We start from the raw sequence: 25738 nt of genomic DNA, 5'->3' as shown, positions 1-25738 counted from the left end.
CATGCCTGAAAATGCGTTATTTAAATGCAGGGGTATCAAAAGTTCATTGTTTGTAACTTGTGATATTGTACATTTTAAAAGGGAATTCAACATGAGGTACTATTATAGGAAAATTATCGAAAGTGTGAACTAATATAAGGGTTCATGTGGATTTTAAATTTTTAGTAGAACTACTAGTGAGCTGTATAGTTATTTGAAATATAAAACCTAAATAATCTTGTTTACAAACGTATGAATTGACAACCGACGTTTTATTCCCTAAATATTTCAGGAAAACTTTTATTTTATTGGTCTTCCACATTTTTTGCATTGAAATGTTTTGTGTTAACATTCGGCTTTTAGGTGCAGAATACGTTGAATTTTTTTTTTTAATTCAAATAAAAATTTACACACTACAAAAATTGCTACAAAAGAAGAATGCTACAAAGTTTGATGAGGTCAAACTTTAGAGATCGTGTTATTTTTAATGAAAACCATTTTGTGTAAATTATGTGAATCACGAAGCTCCTAACATACGCAACTTGCAAAAACGGCCCTGAGACAAATTGACGTCATGGTTCGTTTACACATGCGCTTTTATAGGAGCATGTGATAACAGATTGAGAAGTCATTTCATCTGTTTGCCGTTACAAATGCCTTTCTTGTGCCACACATACAACAACAAAAATTCCGGCTTGGAACAAGACAATGTTTCTGAAGTACACAGACTTTTTTTGTAAATTGACAACTTATATTGTAAAGTTGATGGTAGGATATATATAATCAGTTGCCACATAAACCGTCACTCTCGTTAATACAAACTCTGTAAATACAAGTTCTGGTTATAGTGAACAACAAACGGTGGTCCCCGACTGTGCATTAGTGTGCACAATGAATGGGACTGATGCTCCTCTTAATGCAAAGTTTAGATATAACCAACATTTTGACTAGGTCCGGCTAAGTTTGTATTGACAGGAATTGACTATCCATTTTGTCAAAACCATATGAGATTTTTGACAATAAAATTGTTCATGAAAACATTACATATAATTTCCGACATATTAACTTTATTGTCTCTTGTGTTTGCCATGGGCTTATTACTTGCTTCAGATTCAATGTTTTAATCTTAAATCGTTTAATTCCATTTATAATTTTTTTGGTCGGTATTGCAAGAATGATGTTGATCTCAACGGAACAAAAACAAAACTCGAATGACTATTTTTTTTCGTTCATCATGATGCACAATTTTTCCCTGATTCCAATATTTGTACAAGCTTAGTGTTTGACTACAACCTGGGCCCAATTTCATGGCGCTGCTAAGCACGAGATTTTCTACATTGTACTTACTAACAGAGCCTCCGTCTATTTCATGGAGACCGTAAGCAGTGAGCACAGCAAAAGGCACGCTTACCTCGGGGGGAAAAAGTTGCTTAACCAGTTCAAGCTGGAGGCCGTGAATACACGCACAAGTTTTGCGGTATTCGGAACAGATGACATAAACACGCAGGGAGCGAGTCAGCGACCCGCTCGCAGCGAGCGAGGCCGGAAATATGAGTGAGCTGTCGGAGGGTGCTGGCTTCAACCCGCCTGGCTTGAAGTCCAGTGAAAATATATCCCGCGCCACGTTCCGTTCTTGTCAAAATAATCCTGGCGTGAGCTGGTTAAATCAGCGACGTAATAATAGAAACCTCCATGTGCACAAGTGTGGGCACATGCCATGAATCAGTGCTTAATGTAAGCATAATTTCTATGCCAAGTAATCAGCGCCATGAAATTGGCGCCCGTGAAGAACAAAACACGGGCACAAAACCCAGTCTTAGGCCCGGCATCTTCAATATCGTACCAAGGCCCTGTATAATCAGTCTTGTAGAGAAATTGTCCCGTGTCGCTCTTAGAGATCTGGTCCCGTTCCTCCTACAACTTGGACTGCGGCATCTTCTTCATCAACGTCTCCAGCTTCATGGCTTTCATCAGATCGCCTTCCATCTTCAGCTTGCCCGACATGAACGCGGCTGTGGGCTTGATTTCTCCCTGGAACATCTTGACAAAGTCGGCCGAGTCCATCTTCATGGTCACGTCGGCGGCCCCCTCGGGTGGCGCGCCGCTTCCCGCGCTGCCGGCTCCGTTCTTGAGATCCAAGAACCACTGCCCAGCTTCGTCACCTGAGAATAATGAACATTTTGTAGAAGAGTCATGATTTCCATACAATAAGAAAATGTGCTATGCATTCCTATTTGTTGTACCAAACTGAAAACAATTTTTTGTGTTAGTTTTTCATTTACCCTTCATTGTAGCTATGTAATTTCAGCGTAACGTAACCTGTAATTATCAAAATGTTAACGACAACGTAAGGAAGAATCTAATCTCAAAATTATATGTCTGTAGTTGTCACTAAGCCGTGATCATTTTTGGCCGTTTGTTTTGTGTGAGTGTACATGTGTGATTATGCTGTACAGCCAAAGATGGATTATGACAAAAGTACAAACAATGTCTTTGTACAATGAGGACCCTTAATCAGCAAAGACCAAATGTACACCTACCCTTCAATTCAAACTGATAGACGGCCTGTGTGCCGGCCACGTACGTCTCCCCCAATAGACCCTGAATGCTCTCAAACACCTTGGCTACTTGGCTCTGGGCTGGTGGTGCCGAACCTGAGAAGGCTGGCTTGATGCCGGCCTGCTCCATCTGCTGCTTGAGGTCCTTGGGGTCCTCATCGGGGAGGAAGAAATCTGGTAGGAGTTCGTGGCCTTTAAGGAGGAAAAAAAATGAGATTGGCGATAAAAACGTCTGTTGTTGATCAACAAATGCAACTTGGCCAATACTCAGCATGCATGAAACGAAGCTCACCGGCACAGGCTGATTTTAAGGAGCTCTCATTGGACAATTTGATTGACACCTTCCAGGAAAAGTGAGAACAGCATGTCCTCTGATTGGATGACCAGTTCTTATTGGACGGCAAACACTTAGGCAGTTTCTGGAATGTGAGTTATTGATTTTCTCCGCCTTCATGAAAGGAGCTGGGCTATATTTGACAGCCAAAAAGGCGGATTTTGTTTTAAATATTGAACCTTAATTGGTGGAGGCCCATGTGGCATATCACTGGGCACTTTCTGTTGCCTTGACTGGGGGCTGAATGGGAACTTCTGGTGAAATAACCGGACAACAGTTACTCAGCTTGAAAAACAAAATCAGGATAACTGGATTTTGAAAACTCTGATTTCTCCGACTACTAGATCAAATTGCCTGTTGCAAGCTCTACTGCTTAAATTAACTGGTGCCCTCTATATTTCCTGCACAGACCATTAGCATTCAATGCAATCCATTGCCTGGTTCCCTTACCAGGCTCGCAGGCATACTGATCCAAGTCGGTCACACCCACGTCCTTCAAGACGTCTTCGTCGATGGTGAAGTTCCCCGTGAAGGACTTGCTGTCTTTGGTCAGCATGACGTAGGCCGCATCAGCCAGGATCTCGGAGGTTCGGCACTGTTTCCTCATCTCCTCGCTGCCGCCTCCCAGCATGCTCATGGCTGCCGTCCAGATAGCTGATGAGCAATGGCATAAGGAAATGAAAAAAGAAGTCCAAAAATTCAAAATAATGTGACATCTTTTGTTGCTTGGACTCTTGACAAGCAATACCATGAAAGTAACTTTTTTGTCCCATTTGTAAATTTATAAAAATTTCAATTTATTGAAAAAAGAAATTGTATGGACCAAATAAAGAATCAACCAAGGTCCTGCCACCTTGTCAAATTTGCTTGTTATATTCTTGGTTTGTAATACAACCATATTTGAGACACAACCTGTTATTTTGAGAAGTCCACTAATGAACTTATTCCTTCCTTCATTCGATCCTTACAAGTGCTGCCTTCGTATGGTTGAAGATAAACGCACTGCCAGAAACACCGGGGCAAACCCCTTCTCTAAGTGTTACTGGGCTCTTTTACATGCATTTCACACAGGGCCTAAGGCTTTACGTCCCATCTGAAGGACGAAGCAATAATGGTTAAGTGTCTTGCTTAAGGACACAAGTGTCGAGACCAGGAATCGAACCCACGATTAATTTATGTTTGTCCCCCTGTAACGGTAAAAGAAATCAAAATTCACGTTAAGTATAAATGACAATTTTTCATAAATGACAATTTTTCATGTATTATTTGACTTTTTGTACAGTTGTGATTTCCTACCTGTTTTGGGCCAGAGTGCATTGACCGCTATTCCGTCAGGTTTAAACTCTTCAGCCATTCCCAGCACACACATAGACATGCCATACTTAGCTATGGAATAGGCTGTAAAAAAAAAGAGAGAGAAAGAAATCAAGACAAAGAAACCATTCAAATGTTTTTGACACTCTAATTTGCAGGTTTTTTTGGGCTACATTCATCAACCCTAACTCCCGAGTGCCTTTTGATAAGTACTGGACCAAGTCCGCCAAAATCCATCACTGACCCTGCTTCACATAATGCTTTAGGACCAAATCCACGGAAATCCACCACAAGACCACCACTACTACAGGTGGATTTTGATGGACTTGGTACTCATGGCTTGCCTACTAAAATCCCCAAAATGGAGGATGGATTTGGGAAGGATAGGGTTAATATCCCAGGTGTACAGACACTAGTAAAAAACTTGTCACCAGCGTGTCTAGGGGTTTGCATCGGAGCCGGGTACCTGAGTCCCTCACCCATGATGTCAGGAACCGGTTCCAGATTATGGGATTGGGTACCCGTAACCAACTTCACAAATTACTTGGTAACTCCTCAGACAACGAAAAAGAAAAGTGTTTGAATGCCATTTGTGGGGAATTCTCAAAATGAAAACCAGGCTACATGGAAAACCAAAGCAAATTTTAAGTTTATGTGTGTTTTAACGCGCGACAGGAGACACTCGCGAAAGTTGCAGGTACAGCGTAAAGCTATAAAGCCCTTTAGACAATTTCCAGGATTTGAATTTTGGGGTTGTGTTTCTATTACGGATACCCCGCTACCCGTGTTTTACTTCAATAGGGAACCCATTGTAACTGGTTCTCATAAGCAGCTTCCATGCTCAACACACAACTTGGCTAAGTAGTATTTTTAGCTGAGCATCTACGTGAAATTGTTCCATGTGGGAAAATGTGATTCTTGTCCTGTTGCAATACTGCCCAACAACCCTAAATATAGTGGCCAACCGGACAGGGTTAGTTGCAAGTAGTGAAAATGCACAGAGAGTGATGAGTCATTTGTTTTGCTGGCTTAGGTAGTTGTGTCCTGCTTCTCTGGATTGTAGCAATGGTGTCTGGTAAAGCGTTCCAATCGACGATCGTGCAGGGGATGAAGGCAAATTTATAACGGTTTTTATTGGTAGTGATGGGTATGCAGCTGTTGGAAGTTTGATGTGTGTCTGAAGTTCCTTTTGACCAGGAGCCGCGACCGCATGTTGGAAGTTTGTGAGACACCATACTTTTCTTCTCTGTTGTAGATCTTCCCAGTTTAAGTCCTTTTCCATTGCTGTGACACTACTTTTACGTCCGTAGTCCCGTGACAAATCTAGCAGCCCTATTTTGAATTGCTTCCAGCTGGTCTATGAGCTTTTTGGTAAAATGATTTCTCGTGTAAAAAATGTAGTTTCCGATGATGGTTTACTCACCGACATGACCGCCAAACCATTTAGGTTGCATGGACAGTGGGGGACTCAGGTTCAGGATGTGGGGGTTCTTGCCCTCCTTGAGGTAAGGTATACATGTTCTTGATCTGTAAAAAAAAAAAAAAAAAAAGCAATTTTATCTGCGAATAACTCAATAACCATTGATTTAATTTTATTTCACTTTTTTCCTTGATACTTGGGCCAAATAAAAAAAAAACAGTTTCTCTTCCCCGCCGTAATCCTGTTTTTCTTGTCACATCATGTTTTTATTTTAATTTTTTTCCTTAAGTTTCACACTTTTAACGGCGAAATCTGCCGTATTTTCTGATATTTTTTGACCAGCAGAAATATCTTGTGTCTTAATATTTGTTTCATGAATGAGTAGCCATTTTGAGGTTAAAAAGCTAGTCTTAGAAAAGTGAAGGCACTTTTGAGAAAAACAGGATCTGCCGTCTTGAAAAAAAAATTGCACGAAATTGGATGACGTTTTGAAAAAGAGACAATCTTCCATCTGCCATTGGCAAAAAAAAGTTTCTGCATCATCCACAATTAAAAAAAAATAAATATAAGGCCAAAACAAAAAATTACTCGGTCTCTGGTCAGCGCGCGCGTCGATTTTAAATCATGCACGTCAGCCTTTTTTTTCCCTTCAAATTAACAAGGAAGCTACAACAGCGCCCTCTACTGCCGCACCTCCTCAAATTTTTGTACCAAGGAGCACCAAGGAATGGGGAAATTGCACCAAGGCAAATGATAAAGGGCACCGAGGCAAATTATGGAGGACACCAATGTATAATGAGGACACAAAAAAGCAAAATAGTACCCACCTTGTCTGTACAATTCAAGCTTGAAAAAAAAAAAAAAGCCACCAAAAAAAAAAAACACGCGTCGCCCCATCAATTCCGGAACTTCGGTCTTACAGGAGACCAATTATTTTTTTTTTTTGGCCTAATCTAAAACCTTTCTGGTGCTTAGCGGCTTCTGATGACCACACCTGCTAACTAAATAACTTACACCATGTATGTCCCTCTTGTGTTGATGTTGTTCATCAAGTCATATTTCTTCATGGGCGTCTGAAGCGTTCCTGTCAGTGAGATGGCGCTAGCGTTATTGATGAGGATGTCGATTCCACCGAAGGTTTTAACGGCCTCCTCTACGGCCGACTTGACCTGATCTTCTTGTTGAATGTCAACGATGCAGGGAAGGCACTTACCACCGGCATCCTCCACTGCCAACAAAAAATTAAATAAATTGCTTATTATGCGATCATCAAATAACCCATCAAGGGGAAATGGGCTACAGTTTCAATTTGTGGTTTACTTGATGGCTTGTAATAAAACTGTGCATCCTTCTTGAATAAGGCCAACAAAAAATTAGTTCTGCTTCCGATTACATGGCATTTGAAAATAGGGTAGGTAGGTACAGAATTTTTTTTCTGCAACTTTTGTTTGTGTACGATCATATGGAGACGTCTGCGCGTAATTAAGGGTGAAAGGTAAAAAGTGATGGTTTTGGGTGTTTTTTTCTCATTTTTCCAAAATAATTAGGGGCTGTCAGAATAGGGTAGGTAGGGAAATCGGAAGCAGAACTATATATTTTTTTTTGGCCTAATCCCGATTCCATTTCCTGGGTTTTTGCGGCATTGCTGATGCTGCTGAAATCACAACTTTGATTTGGGAGTCATCCCTGGCCACATGGCAGATTCAGGTTTATCAAGTCCCATGAACGAAGGCATCGAAACATCTTTTCAATATACGCCTAGATAGCTCTGTTGGTGGAGCACTCGTGTAGTGCTCCAAAGGTCCCTGGTTCAAACCTAGAACATGTGATGTTAAAGACAAGGAAAGGACGGCTCCCAAACTTGCTTCATGGAGACTTTTTCATTTTTTTATAAGATGTATCTGTTCATAACCCTCTTTCTTTTTCCATGGTAAAGATTTTCTGGAAGGCATCAAATTGAAGACACTTGTGGGAATCGAACCAGGGCCACCTACCCTCTTTAGCGGCAGTGTAGATGGTTCCGGGTAGCTTCGGATGAGCCGTTGCCGTCTTGGCAGCTATGACGATGTTGGCACCATCGCGAGCGGCCTTGAGCGCTATGGCTTTACCGATGCCTCGGCTGGCACCGGTGATGAACAGGGTACGCCCAGCGAGTTTCCTGGAGAAGGCAAAAAACAAACACAGATCTTTTGAACTAAAAGTCGTTCATTCTTTGTTATCCCATTATGTCTTCGTTTTTACAAAGGGGCTGACTATACCACCAACAACCCACTCCCAAACCAGGCTCTTATGGATAATTTGGTTTGAACAATTGCACCATTAACAAGCCGTGTTTAAAGCAACAAAGTGCATATCATTAAAGCACTATGTTGAGCACTATGTTCATACCATACAAATGCACTAGTTTATTTTTAGTAGTTTTTAATTTTCATGATACATACCCAGAATTTTTCTGCATTTTATGGGGCAGTCTTTTGTACTCTTCACCAAACCAAATGATCTGAAGTCTGATTCAGTACAATATTTGAATAGTGCTAAATCACTGCATCAGCGCTATGCAAGCTTAATTGAACACTGTACATTATCATTCAAGATTACGATCAACAAAGGTCTAAAGTTTATTTGGTTAAAGGGGCTACAGACTACAGTGCACACATTTAATAGGCCTACCTACAAAACTTCAGAAGGATATAAAAGTTTATTCATAATATCGACCTAGGCCTATAGATATTTTTTTAGGAAAAGCAACCATATTGCCAACAGTTGATATGGAAAAAAAAAGTCAAGTTAACAGTTGTTAGTTTTCCTAAAAATCTTTAAAAAAAATTATTTGGTAAATTAAAATAAAAAAAGGGACTTGAAAAGTTGCTTGCACAGAAATATATGAACCTTCAACAAATCAAAGCGGCACCCTTAAAATATATATGATTTCCCATTTATGTGTTTTCATCAAATTCATGCATTTAAAGGAAAAATAATCAAATAGGACTGGCGCAAAGAAAGGGCGCCCTCATTTTCCCTTGAGTCGATGTCGGAAATGAGGGTGAATTCAGTTTACACAGCGTTAACGAAGCTCGATTACGTGTTAAAAAAAAATAACATTTAGACACCCCAAACGTGTTATTCCGAAAATAAAAAAATGCCAAACGTCATCATTAGTGTATGATCATCATAACCCATAGTACATCAAATGCCACTATTGGTCTTTTAACCTTTAAAATCGCGATATTGTCGAAAATGTACTCACCCTGTGTTGAGCATGATTTCGACTTTTGTGTCAAAGGTCACTGTACCCTGGCGTTTCCCTGGTACTCCGCACACGGCTTTCCTACAATGACCGCTAATTAATTTACGAGGCAAATAACGGTAACCAGCTAACGCCCGAACTGTCCCCCAAAAATCTGATGTGACGCGACCGCAGGCCCTGGTTCGTTTGATTGTTGACAAATTTATTTGAATAGATTTTCCAGATTTTCCCATTTTTGTTTGATTTTGATCTTCCCCCGGGGTTCTAAAGGACTTGTTCTGGGCTTTTGAGGGATTTGCAGGCGCTATAGACCTTGGGAAGAGTTTAAATCTGGCGAGAATAAACACTGTTGTTGTTTGGATTTTTGTTTCAATTTGAATTGTAAAATTCAAAATGTATAAAATTGGGCCAATTTCTCGGTGTAAACTGTAAAGTGTAATGTAAAACTTATATTTTGACAATTTCATTTTCAGTAAATACTGTGTATACATACCTTGTTATTGCACATACAATTTGCTTTGTGTTATGTTACATCAGATAACAAAAGCGATTAGTTAGAAATTTAATAAACACAAATGTAAAAAAAAAAGGCTTAGGGCCTAATTTATGTTGAAATAAAAAAAAAATTTATGTAGCAACTCGGGTACTCAAAATGGTACACTTAAGCTTCCCACATATAATTTTATGTCTTACTATAAACACGGAACGTTTGCAACATCGACTGTGTGCTTGCAGACAGACAATCTTATAATTTATAATGCTTATTTGACCTAGATTCAGATTTATTACCTTGTTTTGCAAAAACTAAAAGGGGCACCGGAACGTCCTTTAAAAAAAGAAATTATTTACAGGTAAACGTATGCAGTCACTATGTGTTTTTATTGACAAGACAACAAGGTCGAAACGGAAAATGTGGAGACCTTGATAATTCCTAATACAGACCAGTGTTGACCTTATTTTACAAAATGAAAGTTTTTTTCCAATGTGTTGAAACATTTATTCTTTCAAAATCCATGAAACCTTGAAGGATTTCCTATTGCAGAGCAATTCACCAAAGCACATAACTTGAACTAACCCTGACCCATAACCCTGACATGCCTGGTGAAAGTTCCACACTAACTGTATGTTTGATGATTAAAATTGTACTCATTTTATGAGCCTTTTCTTTTAAAGAAAACTATTTTTGCAGGCACTTTTTTTTTTGTACAGGAATGGCCTTGTCTTGTTAAACTAGATTTTGGCCATTTCAACCAAAAATGTCGTTTGGTGCATGGTTAAGATGAAGTATATTTTGCTTGCAATTTGAACGTGTTGAACAGATGCAAAAGATGTAAGTGTCGGGTGGGGATAAATATATTATTTAATCATTGGTGTTCAATTATTAACACATTTTTCCCCGAGGATTTTGATTCTTTTAAATGAGCCATATTTTTTCCTCATAAAAAAAAAACCTTTTCAATTTGTAGATTGATTGCGATGACTTGTCTGTGATTTAGACAGCTCATCAACAAAGCTGCAAATCGTGGTTGGACCAACTCATCAAGACCATGAGCAGAGCCATGGATCCCAACAAGGACCTTCCACTCATGGCAAACAGCGACGTCATCCGGGTCCGTCGGTACATCCTGGACCTAGCAGTCCACTTCGACATGCACACCTTCTCTGGCAGCGTCACGCTCTTCCTGGAGCAGCCACAAGACAGGAGAGACGGGGGCAGTAACCCCGGTCGACGCAACGGCCGTCGGGACAGCAAAGGCACCTACTCCACGGACTCCAAGGGCAACTTTGTGCTGATCCTGGACAGCTGTGACATCACGGTGGAGTCAGCCCACGAGATCATCACCAGCAAATCTCCAAGGAAGGACTCCTCGTCTTCGTCACAGGGTGTCCCCCGTAAGGACAGACGTCTGCCCTCCACCTCCGGAAGCAAATTGGAATCAACTCAGAATTCCTCGAGGGTCAGTCCCGAGAACGGAGACTTTCAGGAGGAGGGTTCGTCGAGTCGAGTCGGCCAGGCCCTGCAGTTCAGCGTGGAACCGTGGTGCCTCAAAGTCTGGAAGGACGGAGTGAGAAGTCCGGAAGATTTCCCTGCGGCTGTTCTAATCAAATACAGCACCAAGTCCAAAGGGAGATCTCTGATGTGGGTATACGACCAGGCCGGCAAGTAAGGCAGAAATTTGCTTATCAAACAAAATCTCTGAAGTATTTCATCTTGAGTAAATGGTAAAAAGTATGTTCGTTCATCCATTTCTTTGTCTCTGCTGACTGGGTGCTTGATATGTGTTTGATTTACTATTTTCAAGATGATACAGACGAGAAGAATCTCTACATTGTCTGATGAGGTTTCAGACAAACCTTCAGTCATGTACATTGAACATAACATTTGTGCAGATTGCTGTTGGCTTATTGTTTAAATAAATTTATGGCCCAACACTACAGGTTCCCTATTTCTCCCAGGGATTCTAAAAGGCAACAAAATGGCATCTATCACGTTTTGGAAGCAAACTCTTCATTTATTGTTATTCATCTTCAAAACCCTTCACTTGTTTTATTTATCTGCAGCGAGTGTGTCTTCACACCAGGTGCCTGGATCAACAACCGTTCCCTGTTCCCGTGTCAGGAGCCCCCCGGAGCCTTAGCTACGTGGCAGGCTAAGATCAGAACGCCGAAGGAGTTTGTCGTCCTGATGAGTGGGGATGACGAAGCAATCACAACGCCTGAGCAAAATGGTAGAAACCGCTTGATTGTGTTCATGCAGATATGTTTAAATCAATCTGTGCAAGTTACTTGGCTAAGGCAGTTATTCAAGCTCGGATCCTTGTGGAAAATCAGCTACTACAGTTACTCCCCATAGACTGTGCTACTAGCAAGTTATTTGGGTGTAGTGTTGCGCATGCCTACGTGAGGATTGTGAACGTTAAACCAATAAAACAATAAAAGGCACCGGATTTCATAGCAGTCCAAATTTCATGGACACTGAAAAAGTGTTTAAGACCAGCCAGCCATGTCTTTATCATCCGTTTAAGACTGTCCATGTGATGGGCTCTCAACCAATAGCAGGCATGCAACTTTTCCTCAGATCAGCTGATTTCCTCTTTTTTTTTCTTAGTTCTCCCATTCAAAATTGAAAATCACTGTACAAAGTCTTCAGAATTAAGGAATTTCCTCTTTTTTGGTAAATTTACAGTTGCATGCCTGCAATAGGAATGGGTTAACTGTCTTAGGGTATTTATGAATGTGTATTTATGAATGACTGTACCTCTTTTTATTCTTGGCAGGTTTTGTGTCGCATCGATATCAAAGCACCTCAATGCCCATGCCCTGTTCTGTCTTAGCGTTAGCCATTGGTCAGTGGAAATCAGTCAACATTCCCCCATTGCAAGGCCAGCCTCCAACCAACACGGGAGATAGGTAAGAACTGGAAAAAAATAAATCAATAAAAGAATCATCAGGTTCTTAACACTGCCATGTTTGTGTCCATGAGCAAGATGCTTTGCAGCAATTTCTTAATTGTTCCCTGAATGAGAGGCTACCATTGAGGTTGGAGCAGGGAGACAGGTAAGAAATGGAAAACAAAATATTTCAATGAAAGAATCTTCGGGTTCTAACACTGCCATTGTTGTGTCCTTGAGCAAGATGCTTTGCAGCAATTTCTTAATTGTTCCCTGAATGAGAGGCTACCATTGACGTTGGAACAGTTCTTGAAAGAGGCCAATTGTAACTTAGATGAACAGAGTGTTGTGCTGCCAAAGATCTTGTGAGGAAAATTTTTACAAGCATACTCAGGTGGGACTTGAACCCACAACCTCCTGCTTACTAGTGCAGACGTCTTAGCAGTTAGCACTAGAACACTCGGCTAGTCTGGCTCAAGTGGCTTGTCCGAATCCTTTCTAGCAGCAGTGACTGCAAACCGTCCCCTCTGGCTGACGTCCCGTCGGTGGTTTCCTGTGTATAAGTTGATAGGAAATAGATCAAAATTTTGACTGTCTGTGATCGTTAAAAGAGGGCAACTTTGATGGTTTTCATTCCATCATCGGTTTTAAGGCCGTTGTCCAGTCTGTTCTGGGTTGGCCTGCTTTCTCCCTATGGCTCTCCTCCACTTGGCCCTGTCCGTCGCATCCCTCGCATTGACTCCAAGCAGTCGCATGTCATCTGTCACAGAGCTCTGCCACGTCTTGCGCGGTCGGCCAACGGGTGTTGGCCCACCCACGACTATTTTGGTACACCTCTTGACCCAGCTGGCTTCATCCTTTCTCTCCACGTGACCATACCACCTCAGCCTATGCCTCCTCAACACGATACCGACCCCCTCCACTCCAACTCTGATAACGCGATAATTGCAGCTTCATTTTTTTTCGTTCTATCGCAGCTCTCCATCCACACTGCCAGCACGTCTTTTCGCCCCTGCCTCCATCCTTCATTTCGTGGAGGCGGAGTTTGCACAACTCCTCCCCAGATACCTAGCCGCCAGCCATGAGGTCTTGGGTGCACATCCCTTCCGTCGACTGGACGTCCTGGTCATGCCCAAGTGCTTTGCCAGCCTCGGCCTTGCAAGGTAAATCCTGTTTTATGGGTCATTCTATAAATTTAGGGTCCATTTTTTTTTCCTGTTACATCTTGACATCTATGATTTCATAATTCTGATGCACTCCTTAATGCAGTCGTCCTCCAAGAGCGATTATGAATAGCAAGCTAACGACTCAACACACAAAAATTTGTTTGAAGTCATTCTTGATGATACTTGAATGGCAAATAACAAAATACCAAGGTAACAGGGACAGGAACAATGTCAGACTTCAGACCCTAATTTTACAGAATGACCCACATGCAAGTTTGACATCCTGGTAAATAAAGACATTTTCCTGTTGATTTTTTTGACTTGCAATTTTTTTTTTTTTTTTTTTTTTAGGACCTGTACAAACTCAAAAACTAGCTGTGTTGGAATCTGCCTCATTTCTTTAAGTTGTTCAAAAGTTAATGTTTATAATTGTTTTTTTTTGTACAAGTATATTCTTGGAAAAGGGTACTAGGGCGACAAACTTTCATAAGATCATTTTGGAATTTGGCCTGTTTCTGTAATTTTTTGTTTTGTTTTTGTTTTCTACCGTGACCAGTCCCAGCCTTGTATTTGTATCGCAAACCTTACTGCCCGGCGACCGTAGCTTCTGTCCCCGACTTGCCCACGAGATCACCCACGCCTGGTTTGGTCTGCTGATTGGAGCAGAAGACTGGACGGAAGAGTGGCTTAGCGAGGGATTTGCAACCTTCCTGGAGGATCCCATACACGGCTTAGCAGAGAAGGTGAGTCCCAGATCTGAATTGGTAGGATTCCATAGGATTTTGTAAGATTTTGCAGGATTGAGGTAGAAAGTCCAATCACTGTTAGTGTTGAAGTCAGGTCCGTCGCAAGTGTATCTCAAGTCTTCCATCCGATATCCTTCAAAATACACCAAATGGTTTTGGTGGATTTTATTTGAATTTCTTAGGGTTTTGTAGGATAGAGAGAGAAAGGTAGGGCACAGCCACTATCAGTGTTATAGTCAGGTCATCATAAGTCCTCACAAGTCCATCTCAACTCATCCTTCCCAGATCCTTCAAAATCTATCAGAAAGTTTTGTAGGATTTTGGAGCATTATGTTTTTTCTTTCTTTTGTTGATTGTTTTATTTACAGCTCTCAGAGAAACAGTTTAAGGACTGGTCCAACCTGAAGGCACTGATCCGCTTCAAGGTCCTCCAGCAGGAGTTGAGGAACACGTCGGCCGACTTGCAGATCATGAGACCCATGGCTGGCGACAACGCACTGAATCATGCTGGAGCGGGGAGCAATAAACCGGCCTACGTCAAGAATGGATTGAATCAGGACAAATGGTTCCAACAGGTGCATTACCTGAAGGTAAGAGGATTTTCTTTGAAGATCAGTTACACCATACTACACCACACAAATCAACTAACTAGTCAACTAACTAGTAAACTAAAAAAAATCAACCACACCAATTAAGAAACAAGTTAACAAAGAAATCAACCACACCAATTAAGAAACAAGTTAACAACACTAGTCAATTATTAGATTAGATTAGATTAGATTTTTGGAAGTTCTTTAACCAATTAAGAACACCAGTCAACGACCTGGTCAGCCACAGAGACAGCAAACTGTCAGCAGTACCACTTCGCGTACCTGTCCACTAACCAGTCAACTTCTTCAGTAAACACTGGTTAACATGCCAATCAATGGCATCACACAACTAGTCGGTTACAGCATTTAATTAATCCAGTCAACCACCGATATTTAATCAACACACCGTTTATCAACACTAGTCAACTAATCAGTCATCCACACCAAACAGCAACCCAGTCGGTTATTTTACCTAACTTAACACTTAATTTTTTTCAACTAATTAGTCAACAATCAACAACACAAGTTGGCAAGCAAATCAACCACACCAATCAACTGGCAAGTCAGTAAAACCATTTTACTAACCAGTGAACCACACCAGTCAACAAGCCAATCAACAACAGGGGTTCACTAATAACCGATCAACCAAACCAGTCAACCATGCCAGTCAACTAACCAGTCAACCACACAAGTCAACTAACCAGTCAATCACACCATTCAACTAACCAGTCAACCACACCAGTCAACTAACCAGTCAACCACACCTGTCAACTAACCAGTCAACCACACCATTCAACTAACCAGTCAACCATACCAGTCAACAAGCCAGTCAACCACATCAGTCAACTAACCAGTCAACCACACCAGTCAACTAACCAATCAACCACACCAGGCAACTAACCGGTCAACCACACTAGGCCACTAACCAGTCAACCACACCAGGCAACTAACCAGCCAACCAAACGATTCAACTACACCACTGTTGGCTGGTTGTAATGCTGAAACTTGATCACTGCTTGGTCTAATACTGTTTCATATTTCTCTCTTCGATCATAGGGGTACTTCTTTCTTCAGCATCTTTCACTCAAAGTTGGCTCGTCACAGTTACTGCGATTCATCAGATCATACGTCAACAAGTTCCGAGGTCAGCTAGTGCTAACGCAACAGTTCATCAATATGCTGTTTGAGACGTTTCCACAACTCCAGTGAGTCCGTAATGTTATTGACAGTCATCATGGTTTCATTGCTTTTTAGCCTGTCACGACAGCAAATTATAGTTATAATTCATGACGTCACAATCACTGCATCTTAATTGGTTTATCAAACTGAGTTACAGTGCAGTGGACATGTGACTGGACTTGTGACTGGACTTGTGGCTGGACTTGTGGCTGGACTTGTGACTGGACTTGTGGCTGGACTTGTGACTGGACTTGTGGCTGGACTTGTGGCTGGACTTGTGGCTGGACTTGTGGCTGGACTTGTGGCTGGACTTGTGACTGGACTTGTGACTGGACTTGTGACTGGACTTGTGACTGGACTTGTGACAGGACTTGTGACTGGACTTGTGACTGGACTTGTGACTGGACTTGTGACTGGACTTGTGGCTGGACTTGTGACTGGACTTGTGAATGGACTTGTGAATGGACTTGTGAACGGACTTGTGACTGGACTTGTGACTGGACTTGTGACAGGACTTGTGACTGGACTTGTGACTGGACTTGTGACTGGACTTGTGACTGGACTTGTGACTGGACTTGTGACTGGACTTGTGACAGGACTTGTGACTGGACTTGTGACTGGACTTGTGACTGGACTTGTGACTGGACTTGTGACTGGACTTGTGACTGGACTTGTGACTGGACTTGTGACTGGACTTGTGACAGGACTTGTGGCTGGACTTGTGACTGGACTTGTGACTGGACTTGTGACTGGACTTGTGACTGGACTTGTGACTGGACTTGTGACAGGACTTGTGACTGGACTTGTGACTGGACTTGTGACTGGACTTGTGACTGGACTTGTGACTGGACTTGTGACTGGACTTGTGACTGGACTTGTGACTGGACTTGTGGCTGGACTTGTGACTGGACTTGTGATGGATTTGTGACTGGACTTGTGATGGATTTGTGATGGACTTGTGACTGGACTTGTGATGGATTTGTGACTGGATTTGTGACTGGATTTGTGACTGGATTTATTACTGGATTTGTGACTGGACTTATGACTGGCCATGTGACTGGACTTGTGACTGGACATGTGACTGGACTTGTGACTGGACATGTGACTGGACTTGTGACTGGACTTGTGACTGGACTTGTGACTGGACTTGTGATGGACTTGTGACTGGACTTGTGATGGATTTGTGGCTGGATTTGTGACTGGATTTGTGACTGGAATTGTGACTTGATTTGTGACTGAACTTGTGACTGGATTTGTGACTGGATTTGTGACTGGATTTGTGACTGGACTTGTGACTTGACTTGTGACTGGACTTGTGACTGGACTTGTGACTGGACTTGTGACTGGACTTGTGGCTGGACTTGCGACTGGACTTGCGACTGGACTTGCGACTGGACTTGCGACTGGACTTGCGACTGGACTTGGGACTGGACTTGGGACTGGATTTGTGGCTGGATTTGTGGCTGGACTTGTGACTGGACTTGTGACTGGACTTGTGACCAAATTTGTTTCCAATTTATGCATGGCATCAATTAATTTATTTTTCCGTGATGTGTAGGGATAATGGTTTAAGCCCAGAGGTAGTGAGTTCCGAGTGGTTGGACTGTGCCGGTATGCCATCAGCTTTGAGAGCCGAGACTTTCAGTTGGGATAACAGCCTGGTAAAACAGGTGGAGTCGGAGGTAAGCAAACAAAAGCAAAAGCTGCAAAAGTCCTGGAAATTTGTCTTGATGTAGCAATGTGCTCTGCAATCAACCATGGTTTCACTAATTTATTGTTGTTTTTACTGTGACATTTCATACAAGCCACTATCTAAATAATGAATGCTTATTCAGTCAAGAAAAAAAAAGGACTACCAGGATGAGAATTATCTGAATTTAAACTGTTAAACAAATTATACGGGAAAAAATGGCCTAATCCACAGGCATGCAACTTTTCCTCGGTTCCGCAGATTTCCTCGTTTTTTACTTCTCATGAATGCCATTACAAATTGAAAAATACTGTACAAAGTCTTGTGTGGTTTGGAGTTTCCTCGTTTTTTCTAAATTCCCAGTTTCATGCCTGAATTCAAAGTTTTAAAATATGTGGTTGGTCAAATGCGTCGTTTGATTACATATGCTGAGCAGTTGCATCAGAGGTGGGTCATAGATCATTTGAGAATCTTCTTTTCTTTACCATCATTCTTGCACCTAGTCTTACAAGCCCTAACTTTTCCTCTGATCTTGAAAAAAAAAGGCAAAGTTAAGTTTCACCTGGATCCAGTTTTATGGAGATGCTAAGCAGAAACCAAATAGCTTAGCAGATTTGGACATTCTGAGCAAAAAAATAGTCGGAGAATCAGTCACAAGGAGTGCGTAGTGAGTGTGTAACGTACATAGTTGGTGACCAGTTTTTCGCTAAGCAAATGTTGTTCTGGGCAAATTTCTATTCTAAGCGGAAATATTCTAAGGAGATCAGTTAAAATGATCCCTGACCATTATGTTTTTGTACCCTCTATCGCCAGTGCAATAGGTGGCTGGCTTTAGACAAGGCCAACCGGCACGGCGGCAAGCCACAGAAGCGTAAACACACGGGGGCGCTCTTGGCCAAACTGACGGACCCCACCAACAAGAGCTGGGCCAAGCTCAGCCCCGACCAGCTGGTCCTCCTGCTGGAGATACTCATCGAGAGCGGTCACCGACTGACCGCTAAGACCATGCAGCAACTCAAGGAGACCTACGGACTGGTCAAGCAGAACGCCGATGTCCGACACCGCTGGTGTGAGATGGTCATCAGGAATCGCTTCATGGATGGCTACGGGGATATCAGGATATTTCTGCTAGAAGAACAGGTGGATAGTTAATTGATTTAGCGATTCATTGTAATTTTACCTGAGGAGCCCCATCAGTGTTCAGTGCACTGTTCTCCCTAAGGGCCCTGAGGTACACGTATACAGATTTAAAAAATTTGAAGAAAAAGAAATATACATGCCTTTCACTGTTGTAGTGCATGTAAATGCATTGCACATTCAGCAATTTGCCTGTGAAAATAATTTTCATGTCTTCTGCTGGTAAAAGGTAATAAAATCAACCATTATGGTTCATCATGCTATTAGTTTTCCCTTACTTTGTTGTCATGATACAAACGTTGATATTTCTATTTCCCTGTTTGGGATGCCAATCCATCCCAGGTTACTCCCTAGCTGATCCCGGTGCATATATTTGTGCTTCTTGGTAGAAAGAAGCAAGTGGGGATAAAGTAACTTGCCCAAGGACACAACAAATGTTCAGGAATAATTTTTTTTCTTCAATCCTGGCCTTTTGATAATAAATCACTAACCCTACACACCAAACCGCACATCTCCACTGCAAAGAGACAATGCTTTCAATCATCTTAGACACAACTGCAAAAGAAAATCTACAATGTGCAACGTGCGTTGTTTCTAATATTATTTCTCAACTCTGTTTTGCGCCTTGAATAATATTTTCTTGTTTTTTAATTTCCATACAATGCGCTTATATTACTTTTCCAAATACTTTTTTGTGTGCCTTAAAATAAATTAATCTTGTTACGGAGACTGATATGAATCATATTTTTCTCTTGATTTTCTATTGATTCTATTTCAGTTATTTTGTTGATTACACAAATGACAATTCTGTTGACGGACTATCGGTATGTCCTGTGATTACAACCTGACCCGTAGTTTGTTGCTTTGCTGTTTATCCATGGGTGTGTCCTCCTGTTTCTTATAGTCTAGTGGTTACTAGCGCCTTGAGCACCTAGTTGTCGGTAGATACGTTCGCTATATAAGACTCCAGTATTATTACACTTATCAACCCACATTGGTTTTTTCCCGTTGACAGTCGATGGGCGTGTACCTGTACGGTGAGCTGATTGCAACGCGGGACCCCGTCCAGAGACTTGTAGCCGAGGCTTGCCTGCAGGCCGTGGAGAGCGAGATGGATCCGGGATGCCTGCTCAAGGTGCAGAAGATGCTCTTTGGCGAAACGTAAGACTCCTTACAAATATCACTTCGACCGTGTTTTCTTTACAAGTAGAGGGCGCTGTTCGAAAATTAAGGCTCGTCACAAGCATCAATTTCGCTGTTTGTTTATCCATTACCAGTCCGTTGCCATTTGGAGATCCCGCATTTCCGTTGCCCATTCAAAAGCGCTGGTGATGGCAAGTGACAAGTATCTATTTTGACTGTATTTTGTTCACTAATAGAGGGCGCTGTTCTGTTGCCATTTTGAAGGTCACTCCGACCCGCCACCCATCACATGGCGCTGGCTGATTGCTTATTTCTTTCACAATTTTATTTTGAAAAAAAAAATGCACAGTAGCTGACTACCATGACTAAGACACTTAAGATATGAACACACACTGTGCACATGCGTGTTAAACAGAGTTGAATGTTGGTCACTCATCAGTCAAACATAATCTTTTATACAATGTCTGAAAAAAAATCCCCGTCATCTGATTGGTTCCTCCCAACCCACGGTGGGGCCGCACCACAAAAATAGAAGTTCCAGTCCCCAGTAAGTCGAAGTTTAATTGCATGGTCACACTATTACCAATCAGATGACGAGGATTTATTCAGGCGTTGTACAAAAAAAGTAATAAATGTTTTCACATTCGTGCAATGGAAAGATTAATTTTATTCGGTGACAGATGGAATGTTCCATTCCATGACAAGAAGCAGAGTGGAATGGAACATTCCATCTGTCACCTCATGAAATTATTCTTGCCGTTGCACTTATAAACATTCATTATTTGTATACAGTTTCAATGAAATTAGAGGTCTGTAGCGCAAATATATAGTTTAGGTGGTTACGAGCGAAAGTAGTAGTAAACACAGTACAGAAATATGCACTTGTAAGACCTGGAAGTACATCTCAGTTGAAATAAGTTTTAAACTATTTTTTTATTTGCACAAATAGCCAAATAAAGTATGAGTTGATTGTCTACTCCAAAATGACATTGAACGGTACTGTCAACTGCAGAAGCTAATGGATAAAAACACGGCTGGTTTTTCGAGCAGTTAAATCAAAGTTGCTGACCACTATGTTGCTATTAAGCAAAGAATAAGGTAACCGGCCAAAAGCGCCATACATTGTGTTGCAGCTTCTGGCCGGTTCCCTGAAATTTGCATAACCGGACAACTTGAAATGTGATGCATTCAGCTTAGCGGTTCTGTGCAGTTGGGACCAGTCAAAAATCACTTGATGTATGTTGCTTAAACCGGTTCACGGCGTTGTTTTGCTAAGTCCCAAAACAATTGATCAAGCAAATGACAAGTTGGGAGAAAATCGCTCTACATGTTGCCAGCTAGTAAGCATGATCTTCAATAGATTCGTTGTACATTCTCTGCTTTTAACTTGAAATAAATAGTTGATCGTTTGTTCAGTATCTGCTTTATTTTTTTTTAAGTTTTAAAAACTCAGTAATTTGTGAAATCTGTCTGAAAACACATCTCAGCCTCCACATATCTTTTATTTTTTTAAAATTGACAAAAATTATTTGTGCTGAAAGCTTTGTTTGCTGTTGGACTGATTTGATCATTGCTTCAGCACGGTGAAACAGTTGGTTTCTATTTGGTACAATTTTCTTTTTAAATGAATGCGCTCTTAACCCCATAGCTCTTGAGCCGCCCCAAACTGCCCCGCCTGTTACTCCTCATACCGCCCCAGCCCGCCCCAACACTCTATGGTTTTGATTCACGGAGGAGTAAATACAATGTAATACAAATTATTACAATTGCTAAAGGGTTATTTTTTAATTTTTTTTTTAATAGGAAAAGCTGAATGTCTATTTGAAATTTTAAAAATGAAACAGGAAATTTTAACAAACTCAAATACAAATTTTGATTTTTCATATTCTCAAAATTTACTTGAAGTCGACTGTCAGTAACTGAAAAAAAATACTGGAAAGATTCAGTTTGCTTTTAGTAATTATTTGCATGGCTTGAAGATAATTATTGATGAGGTTAATCCAAATATGATTAGGTTACAAAAGATTGCAAGAAAGGGAAGCGTTCCATTTCAGGTGTTCTAATTTTAGGAAAACAGTTGCCAGCTAGCGTAAAAGAAGTTATTTTTTAATGAAAGGCTTTCAATATTTATAAGAATTTATTTTTTAAATGAGACTGTCTCTCCACTATTAAAGGACGGACGATTTTGAAACAAATATTTAGAGGACGGATATCAGCAATTATTTCAAAAAGAAAAAGACAATGTTTCAAAAATACAAAGCAGCTAAGATAAACAATAAATTTTACCGTAGTTGACAACTTCATAGAGTTTTTAAAATACTTTTTAATTGATATTTTAGACTTTGATGTAAACATTTATTTTTCTTTATTTATTCCTTTTTAGATTCAGGGTTCGAGAAAGAGCCCAATTTTTGTTATTATTTCAACTGCGTGTTTAGCGATCATAAACGAGTATGCATTATTATTTTAGGTGGAAAATTGTAAAATTTTAATAGCAAGAATATTCATTGATCAGCATCTCTGAAGCAGATTAATGTGTTGTGTTTCTTAACTCCAGTGAGGCTAATCGAACCATTATTAGGGACTTTAGGGTTTAGCTGCAAAATCAATTCATTTGTGAATTTCCTAGAACTCCTTCTTTTTCCGTTCTTTTTTAATTTTTTTTTTTAAATAAAAGTAGCTTGATTCTTAATGTGTAAATAACTGAAATATACATGTATGATCTTTGAATGATGTGTATCGATGGAGGCACTATGTAACAGTTTTTATTTCTACCAAAATGTAAAATCTAACTATTAGTATATCTCTCCTACACAAACTTAAAATACACTGTACAGGTTGCTTTTTATCCACGTTATATTTAGATAATAATGGTCACAAGAATGTCAGTGTAGTCCTAAATTATACACATTTGGAAACTTTGTCCCTCGACTTTCTACCTTTAGAGTAGCAATTTCTGGGTAGTTCACACCGAAGGTGAACTAAAGGACTATTATTTCTAATAATTGGTGAACCCTCCCCCGGTAAAAAACAAGCTGCCTGTTCATTTTTCAGTCTTGAATGAGTCCGACAAACATGGATATTTGCCTGAATAATCTCCAGTTTGTGAGACAAAATAATCAATCATTTAACCGTCTTCCTTTGTAAATATGTAAATATTCATTGCCCGGAAAACTGTACATAAAACTCTGATGATCTTGAATTGTATAAGCTGCGCTCGAATAAGACAAAATAAGGTGTTTTTTGTTTTAGTTTTCACATCGCAACCAAAATTGCCAAGCAAATTTTGGAAGCAAATTCATAAATATTGATTGTTTCAAAAGTATTTATTAATGAAGATACGTTGCACTCGCAGTAAAACAGTAAAATGGTCAGTTTAATTTGAAATGGTGTGTCTCGTGGTGTTTGGAAAAAGTTTTCAAAGATACTTTTTTTTTAGTTGGAATGTTACCTTGTGCTTAGTGTTTTGCAGTTTAGACCTTGTTGTGTTGGTGATGTTGAATTAATATTTTTCTTTGTTCAGAGCAAGTAAACATGCTTAAGTCTATGCTAAATAACTGAAACCACATTTCAGAGTTGGTTGACCGAATCGATCCTGCATGAAACGTCTGTGGGTCTTACACCTAGATATGCACTTTTTTTAAACAAACAAAGAAATTGAAATATTTGTGCCAGCGATTTGTCATGAATGACCCGCACCTTCATTACTTAGCTGATATTCTGATGTCTTTTAAGGGCCAGGGCATGTTTCAAAATGCCTCCTACATTTTGCAATGGACCTACCCCATGTTAGATGTCTTTCTGTGTTACAGTGACGTTGAAAATACTTGTGGTTTTTCATTTCTGTAATCGGAAAAGAAGCACAGAATAAAAGGTACATCAGCACCCGTTAATGTGACATGCATGATTTTTTTTTAAAAGTCATAGCATATTTTACATGTTGAACTTTGACCTTAGCATTACAATTCAGTTTGCTTCACTGTGGACACAAAAAGAGGGCGCTATTTGGAGTGTAGCACCCTCCTTTTGTGTCTGCCTGAACATATCACGAAAAGACTAATAATAGACCAGTGTACAACTTTAACTAACGTTGATCTTTTATGTTGAGAATTTCTTGTTGAGCTGTTAAAATATAATTCATACACTGACTTTTTTTTAAGTTGCTTTCTCCTTGCTGTTTTAGAGTTTTATCTCAAAAAATTGATGTTTTTAAAAAATTAACAAAAAGGTTGCTTCTCTGTTTAAGAGATACAAATTGAAAATTTGTTAGGAGAACCAAATCAAATGTTAAATATCACAAGTAGAGGAATTTTGTGGGATATTAGGAAAAAATGCCGATCCCAACAAGCATTAATTTAAAATCTTGCATCTATGAGATGAACAGTGCAAAACGTTCTTGACTAGTTTGCATTTTAATCCAACTTATTACTAGTTTAACTTATGCCAAAAAGTAGTAATATAAGCAGTTCTCACATGCTAGTTATTGTAGTAGATGCGCGTTCACCTAGTTCCAAATAAGTTTTTGAATCTACTGCATGTGTTAAAGTATTTTTCTATGCTAGTTTAGCATCCAACAACGTACAGGACAAATACTTTGCTTTTTAAGAAACTCTCAGTGTTTATTTTTTAAACCATTGTATATAGTTTACATAAAAAAAGCTCTTTTGTAATAATATAATAATTTAAAGTATTCAATTTGCCAAAGGCATCAAAATTAAACGAATGAATGACGAGAAAGATGAATGCATCCATTGTACATTAGCCAGTAATATGTATAACCAGTATGCGAATAAAAAAACGTGTGATGTTATTATCCGTAGGTTGATTTGGAATCGTAGTCACAGTATTTAGTCGTAAAATGATTGTGCACTTTCAACACTTGTAAATACTATCAAAGGCTTAGTAAATGCAGTTGCGTTGCATTTTTTTTTTAATGTTTATGTTGTCCACACGAGACTTATTAAAACAGTCATATAACTAAGAAAGGTTTCATTGTCTCGTTCAGTGTTGTCCGAATTTCCGTCATTTTGTTGAACCATATAAGGTTAACCTCTTGCAAACTGTTCTTTTGTCGGGAAAATTGAATATAATTAAAATGAAAACATACACATTTTGATTATATTTCCAAGGTTAACCCCTTGCAAAGTTAATTTTCGGGGATTATCAAAACATGCAAATTTTGATTATACTTACAAGGTTAACCCCTTGCAAAGTTAATTTGTGGGGAATTATCAAAACGTGCTCATTTTGATTATATTTCCAAGGTTAACCCCTTGCAAAGTTAATTCGTGGGGAATTATCAAAACATGCTCATTTTGATTATATTTCCAAGGCTAACTCATTGCAAAGTTAATTTGTTGGAAATTATCAAAATATGCATATTTTGATCAACTTTGCAAGAATATAACATTAGAAATACATTTTGTGGGGAATTATCAAAACATGCAAATTTTGATTCTATTTACAAGGTAAACCCTTTGCAAAGTTAATTTGGTGGGTGTTTTCAAATATGCAAATTTTGATTATTTTTATAAGGTTAACCCTTTGCGAAGTTAATTTGGTGGGTGTTTTCAAAATATGCAAATTTTGATTATATTTATGAGGTTAACCCCTTGCGAAGTTAATTTGGTGGGTGTTTTCAAAATATGCAAATTTTGATTAACTTTGCAAGAGTATAACCTTAGAAATACATTTTGTGGGGAATTATCAAAACATGCAAAATTTGATTATATTTCCAAGGCTAACCCCTTGCGAAGTTAATTTGTGGGGTATTTTCAAAATACCATGTGTATGTAAATATTGGTTATATTTACAAGGTTAAACCCTTGCGAAGTTAATTTGTG

The 25738-nt window shown here is 39.9% G+C and overlaps 2 protein-coding genes across 4 annotated transcripts; one reads left to right on the top strand and one right to left on the bottom strand.

Annotated features, from left to right (window-relative positions):
- Positions 1–245: 245 nt before the first annotated feature.
- Positions 246–8981, bottom strand: LOC119736990 (hydroxysteroid dehydrogenase-like protein 2). Of its 2 annotated transcripts, none has more exons than XM_038211036.1 (8): positions 8047–8138; positions 7600–7763; positions 6620–6833; positions 5609–5712; positions 4168–4269; positions 3322–3525; positions 2520–2729; positions 246–2141 (listed from the first exon to the last, which is right to left on the bottom strand). In XM_038211036.1, exons 1-8 carry the CDS (start codon positions 8061–8063, stop codon positions 1894–1896), a joined length of 1263 nt encoding a protein of 420 aa, XP_038066964.1. In that variant the 5' UTR covers positions 8064–8138; the 3' UTR covers positions 246–1893. The 2 variants fall into 2 exon arrangements, with proteins under 2 accessions (XP_038066964.1, XP_038066963.1); XM_038211035.1 differs by lacking the exon at positions 8047–8138 and adding an exon at positions 8853–8981 and having other exon boundaries at positions 252–2141.
- LOC119736989 (aminopeptidase O-like) lies at positions 8911–24876 on the top strand. 2 transcript variants are annotated; one of them, XM_038211033.1, is made up of 11 exons: positions 8911–9032; positions 10319–11016; positions 11415–11581; positions 12131–12263; positions 13222–13407; positions 13967–14153; positions 14525–14746; positions 15803–15951; positions 17484–17607; positions 18429–18755; positions 19768–24876. In XM_038211033.1, exons 2-11 carry the CDS (start codon positions 10400–10402, stop codon positions 19915–19917), a joined length of 2262 nt encoding a protein of 753 aa, XP_038066961.1. In that variant the 5' UTR covers positions 8911–9032; positions 10319–10399; the 3' UTR covers positions 19918–24876. The 2 variants fall into 2 exon arrangements, with proteins under 2 accessions (XP_038066961.1, XP_038066962.1); XM_038211034.1 differs by having other exon boundaries at positions 8976–9032; positions 10349–11016; positions 19768–19917.
- Positions 24877–25738: the final 862 nt, after the last annotated feature.

This window comes from Patiria miniata, unplaced genomic scaffold, assembly GCF_015706575.1.
Source record: "Patiria miniata isolate m_02_andy unplaced genomic scaffold, ASM1570657v1 HiC_scaffold_3, whole genome shotgun sequence".
NCBI classification, from domain to species: Eukaryota; Metazoa; Echinodermata; class Asteroidea; order Valvatida; family Asterinidae; genus Patiria; species Patiria miniata.
This window is presented reverse-complemented; position numbering and strand designations above follow the sequence as displayed.